General features: G+C 48.8%; 1 protein-coding gene across 1 annotated transcript; it reads left to right on the top strand.

Annotated features, from left to right (window-relative positions):
- Positions 1–3,459: 3,459 nt before the first annotated feature.
- LOC119442737 (beta,beta-carotene 15,15'-dioxygenase) lies at positions 3,460–5,418 on the top strand. The gene is made up of 4 exons (XM_049661813.1): positions 3,460–3,493; positions 3,615–3,768; positions 3,900–4,748; positions 5,412–5,418. Exons 1-4 carry the CDS (start codon positions 3,460–3,462, stop codon positions 5,416–5,418), a joined length of 1,044 nt encoding a protein of 347 aa, XP_049517770.1.
- Positions 5,419–5,881: the final 463 nt, after the last annotated feature.

Raw genomic sequence — 5,881 nt, 5'->3', positions numbered from 1 at the left:
GCTTTGATCTTTGATGCACTTAAACGTACACCCCGCTTGACCGCTATGCACCCGATCCCCGGGCATCACGATGCACCTAGGAGTAGTGGGTTTTTCACAGTACACTGTACTAACATGGCTAAGCTCAGGAAGGGAGAGCAATAATGAAGGGTCGGGGCCATGGGGCGATCGTGGCGCCGACATGAAAGAAGGAAAGCACGGGTGGAGGAGATGCCCCAGTCTGTTCATGGCCATGTCTTATATCTGGGTCAAGTATCACGCCGGGCACAGCTTCGACCTGCTCCACGTATCTCGCGCGAAGCTTTACTGCCATTTTCCTTGTCCTGCTAGTTGAATTTTTGTTCGTGCTTACATTCGAGATTCATTTTGATAGGTTGGACGTAAGATCGGAACCACCTCAGAGAGGAGAATCCAAACATAGGGAAGTGGGCCGAGTATGCGAGAACGTATAAAAAAGAATGGGTGCAAGACCCCGAGCCAAAGGTGGGTTCTGGTGCTTTTACTTCTAGATGGTTTGCCCGTAACGTCATGGATGCAGATACTCAATGTGCTAATGTCGAAACATCTTTGCCACCATGACATTAGTGCACCGCGTCCCATGAAATTTACCCACCGTGCTAGCTTAGCTTGTGAGGTCTCGCGCTGCTGGGCCGAGGACGCGGGTTTGATTCCCGGCCACGGCGGTCGCATTTCGATCTAGGCGAAATGCAGGAACACCCGTGTACTTAGATTTAGGTGTACGTTAAACAACCCGAGGTGGCCAAAATTAATCCGGAGTCCCCCATTGCGTCATGCCTCCCAATGATATCGTGGTTTTGGCACGTAAAACCGCAGCAATAATTAGAGAGTTTTAGAATAGGGGCCTCAAACGTATTGGGGCCCCCAAGAAATAGCGTCGAAGCCACTGCTCATGCGCAAGACGCGAACTGTCTTTCGATTTTGCGTCGGGCACGCTATTTCATCGATTTAGCGGGTTCCCCAGGAGCTGCCCCAAAAGCTTTTGTCAACAAACGTGGCGGCGCCCATCGAAGCGACGGCTCTAACCTAGCACCAAACTGGGCTCGATTCGTGGTAACGCGTGACGTTCGTAAGCTAGGAGAAGTGATTGCGATTATCGCTTTCTCTCAACTAACATGTGTAATGAATATTGATTCATTAGACGCCGCTGATTCCGAATTCATGGCTCGTAGGCCTAACACGGATTGACTTGGCTGCGTGAACGTACGTAAAGTTGGTTACTCAAAGGTAAACGCAACAAGTTGCCTGCTGCTAATAGAATACGTTCTAAATTGTAATTAAACACGAAAATCTAAATTACTCTTCCGATCATAAAATGGTATATTTCATTTTAATATTTATGCCCCAACGCTAACACCCGCAAAGCTCTTTCGTGCCCCAATCCTTGGGGGCCCCTACTCTAAAACATTATTAGCATAACAACATGGTTTGCTTTCGTACAGTAACCGGTTTTCACAGCTTAACCACAGGTATCAATTTGTTGTTTACCTTTGCTATATGTGCGGATTCGCGGCTTTTACCGTTTCGAGCGAGTTACGTTTGGGAGGTGCTCGTCGCCGAAAACGACTGCGCGCTTCTTACACTGGTATGCCGTTTTGCGCAGTAATCTTTTAAAGGTTCGCTTACACCGATTCAGACAATCAGTGGCATCTGTTGTCTGACACTTTATTTTAACGCATGTTCTTGCCGTGCTAGAGACCTAAGATGGCGGCCAGGTTGATGTAAATGGACAGTATATACAGCATGGCCGTCAACCCGGGCCAACCTTGGTCCGGCAACCCGGGCCAAGCTAATTGAAAAAAAAAACGAGATACCAAGATAGAATAATGACACAAATAACACCAGATATCATAGCGCGAAAGACTTGTTCTGGCTCATGAAAAAAGAAGCCGTGAGCACGTCGCAGATCACTGGACGGCTGAACTTCTACGTCGTAGGCAGAGACGACGTGAGAGATCGATGATGCTAAACATTATTTTGCGTTCACGACAGCTCAAAAGCCGAGTATGTAGTTAATATTACTGTAAATAACTAAAAATATTAGCTTAGTACTATCTGTCAAAAAATAAAAGCACTGATTTTGCCCTCTGCAGCGATTCGCTGGAACTTACGAGCTTCCGGGCCCAACCAAAAAGTGTTCTCTGCAAGCATGATGTCGCTGTTGTTGATGTCAAGGGCCGACCGTCACGGCGGCAAGGACATTTTGTCACGACGGGTTGTGCAAAAAGGATTGCCCTAATCGAGTGTGAAAATGTATACACAAATAAAACTGCAAATAAAAATAGCTATATTTGGCTACGAAAATGTTTGCTCTTTTTTGTGTTTGGCTACATTTGCGCTACAACTTCTGTAGTTTTTGGCTACGCCGCCTCATCGGACCTGGCAACACTGGACTTTTGGCACCGCTGTTTTTGACGTCGGTGATACGAGCGAGCTTCGCAGCGATTTAGCGACAGATCCTGGCATTCCTATTCCGCCTTGCTTCTCGTTGGATGCCCGGGGGACAGCGGACTTCGCCTTGCTGAAGTGCTTGAGACGCTCGACGGTGACAGCAGCGAAAGCTGCTGGAGCGCTCTACTTCAGATTCAAGTTGCGGTTTCAGATGATCTTCGCAGGCCGAAACATTGTGGGATGCGTCGGCGCTGCACGATCACGCGTGTTTTGCCGCTCTCCTGCAGATAATAGTGGGACGTCGATTGCTTTAGTCACATGGTACATTTCCGCTCACACGTCCCCCTCCCACCTGCTCTCCGAATGCACACCGTATTCCAGTGGCGGGTCTAGTGTCCCTGCTCTCACTGCGCTGTCACCCGACTCCGCACTGCGCGGCGCCCTGCTCCTGTTCTCCCAATGGAATTCGCCATTAGTTACTTCTTTTACCTACCAAACAGGGAATTAATATTATAGGCAACCTATCCGTTATTACTTCTACGCATGGCCTCCAAGCCCGTTCATAATCAAGTGTTCAAGCAGAGCAGAATAAAATAGTAAACAGTACAATATCAAGCCTCTCTGGCGAAATTATTTACGGGGCGGTTGGGCCACATACCCGGGCATTGTTCTCCAGATAATTTAGAAAGGTGTGGCCGTGAGCGGTTGCGAAGCTCAAGGCCCCTGTACCGAGAAAAAGAAACTGATCTGCGCCCTAAGCAGCGGCAGGGTCACTCTCCAGACCGGTTCATAGCGAAGAGCCGATGAGGGGGAGAGCAGGACACAAGCTTCTATTTCAGTTGCGCCCGTTGCGCGCTGTCGTTCAGCTGACATATAAGAGCCCCTTTAGCGGATCCCCTATAGAAGGGGACACGTTGAGCTGTTGACAACATTCTCGCAAGCATAATCTGTAGGGTGCGTCCTTGGCGGCCCGTACGCGATGCTCTCTGCAGCTTTGGTGCCGAGGCCGCACAGTGTTTCTCTCCGATTTGGAGCTGACGGCAGCAAGCGATGGCAGCAAGCCAGGAAGCCACATCGGCTCCAGGTATCGATGCGAGAAAGCTTTACAGGCGCTCGTACGCGCCCGAGCTTTCGGATTAGTCACGGGCCTGCTACGAGGAGAGCAGCCCGCTTGGCTACATATCATGAAAAGCCTACCTTGCAAGGTAGGCTTTTACGGAACGGTCCGGGACTGTCTTCAATTGGCCCCATCAACTACAGCCACGTATTCGACTGTCCCGCTCTGTTGAGGCCGTTCATCATAGAGAATGGCCGAGTGCTTTACCAGAACCGCTTGCGGCCAAAAGGTTCTGCCTCTCGGTCCCAACGTGGGAGCAGCCCACTTTGTGATGCAACCCACAACTTGCACGACCAAATAAATGTTTCGTTCCTTCCTTCCTTCCTTCCTTCCTGAGAAGCGAAGCATACGTACCCAACTGGAGGACAAACAGAATCGTCGTCTCCGAGTTTGGAACCGTGGCGCATCCTGACCCTTGTGCCACCGTATTCGATCTATTGGCATCGTACTTCTCCACGGACTTGACGGACAACGCTCTGGTAAACGTGATGCCCGTGGGCGACGAGGTGCACGCCATGACGGAGACACCTCATATGGCTCGAGTGGACCCTGCGTCGTTGGAGACTCTGGAGAAGAACACCTTGAGAGATTTGGTGGCGGTGCACATGGCCACCGCCCACCCACATTTGGACCCTGACGACGGTGCTACGTACAATATCGGTACACACGTAGGTGCGCGAAATTCCTTCGTGCTTGTGCACTTTCCTTCCGGTGGATCTGAAAACTCGGTGGACCACGTCAGAGCCGTGGGTACGATACCGTTACAATCTCAGATATCTGTGCCGTACATCCACAGTTTCGGAATGACCGAAAATTGGGTGGTCGTGCTGGAGCAGTCTCTGTCGATGCACCTGCCTTCCATGTTCACGTCGAGGTACCTGGTCTACAAGGCCTACATGAACGCCCTGAAGTTTGACGCCAAGAAGAACGTCCACTTTCACGTAATGAACGAGAAGACGTGGAAGCTTCACACCACCGTGTTTGAGTCCGCCGCATTTTTCACTTTCCACCACATCAACGACTTCGACCAGGGCGACGAACTCGTGGTCGACCTAATATGTTTCGACGACGACACCATCATCTGGAGCCTCGACTACACGGTAGAGAAGCCCGTCGTGTTCAAGATGGGACACATGTGTCGTTTTTCGCTGCCGCTGAATCGACGCCCGGGCGAGCGTGTGATCATCGAATCTCGGGAACTAGCAAAGGGCAAGCTGCGCGGGTACTTCCTAAAATCAACCACGGTCGTAACGGGAAACCATACAAGTATAGTTGCAGCCTCAGCAACGTCGAAGCCGAAGAACACACGGCGTTCGTTTCCAAGCTTGATGTCACTACGGGCGATTGGATGCGCTGGGAAAGAGAAGGATGGTTCCCCTCAGAACCTGTGTTCGTAGCGCGTCCAGGCGCTGTTGAGGAAGATGACGCTGTCATCCTAAGCTCCCTTCTACACGAGTGGGACGAGAAGAAGCTCGCTCTGGTTGTATTGGACGCGAAAACATTCACAGAACTGGCCCTTACAGAGTTTGACTGCCCGTCCTCAATTCCGGCTGATTTTCACGGATGGTTTCTTCAGCAGGAGGTGTAAAAAGCATTCCAAACTGCAATATTTCAACGTTGCCATGAAGCACTTCCTGATCATGGCACTAGAAACGTTCTATTAGCACTTTACTCCTTAAAAGAAAACAACATATAAGTTATGTATAAATGGCGAAACGATAACGTCACAAGTCGCGGCAGCCTTTAATGAATGTTTTTGTTATGTCTTCACAAATGAAGATGGTAGAACGCCACATTTCAACCAAGTGGCCCATTGTCAGGCAATTAGTTATGCTGTTATTAGTTATGTCACTTCTGCTCATTATCGACACCAAAAAATCTGCAGGTGCTGACGGTATACCTAATTCCTCCCTCGTCAAGTATATATATATATATATATATATATATATATATGCAGAAGGATATATGTAAATATCTATGTATAATGTTCAACCTTTCCTTATCCAAAGCAGACGTTCCCTTTGATTGGAAATGCAGCAAAACTTTACTCATACCTAAAGCAGACGACTCATTACTTTCGTCTTATAGGCCAATATCATTGCAAGGCACATGTTCTAAGGTACTTAAGCGTATTATTTTGAATCATATTTTGACATTTATTGAAAATAATAACATAATGGACAACCGGCAACATGGGTTCCCAAAAGGACTTTCTACTGTGACAGCGCTCCTAGAGCTAATTCACGACTTCTCCTCAGCGGTAATTGTCGTTCAAAGCCAAATCGACATTATACCACGTGTTTAAAATTAAGCTTCACGGAATTTTTAAAAATCGCCTGTTGCAGGTAGCATAAT

This window comes from Dermacentor silvarum, chromosome 1 (genome assembly GCF_013339745.2).
Source record: "Dermacentor silvarum isolate Dsil-2018 chromosome 1, BIME_Dsil_1.4, whole genome shotgun sequence".
Classification (NCBI taxonomy): domain Eukaryota; kingdom Metazoa; phylum Arthropoda; class Arachnida; order Ixodida; family Ixodidae; genus Dermacentor; species Dermacentor silvarum.
The sequence above is the reverse complement of the archived record's forward strand: the minus strand, read 5'-3'. Positions and strand labels throughout refer to the sequence as shown.

What these genes read in the sequence shown, in the direction of transcription:
- LOC119442737 (XM_049661813.1), top strand. Translation starts at nt 3,460, where the DNA reads ATGGCAGCAAGCCAGGAAGCCACATCGGCTCCAG. An exon ending in GGAAGCCACATCGGCTCCAG is followed by an intron (nt 3,494 to 3,614) that starts GTATCGATGCGA and finishes CTACCTTGCAAG; the next exon opens with GTAGGCTTTTACGGAACGGT. An exon ending in CCAAAAGGTTCTGCCTCTCG is followed by an intron (nt 3,769 to 3,899) that starts GTCCCAACGTGG and finishes GAGGACAAACAG; the next exon opens with AATCGTCGTCTCCGAGTTTG.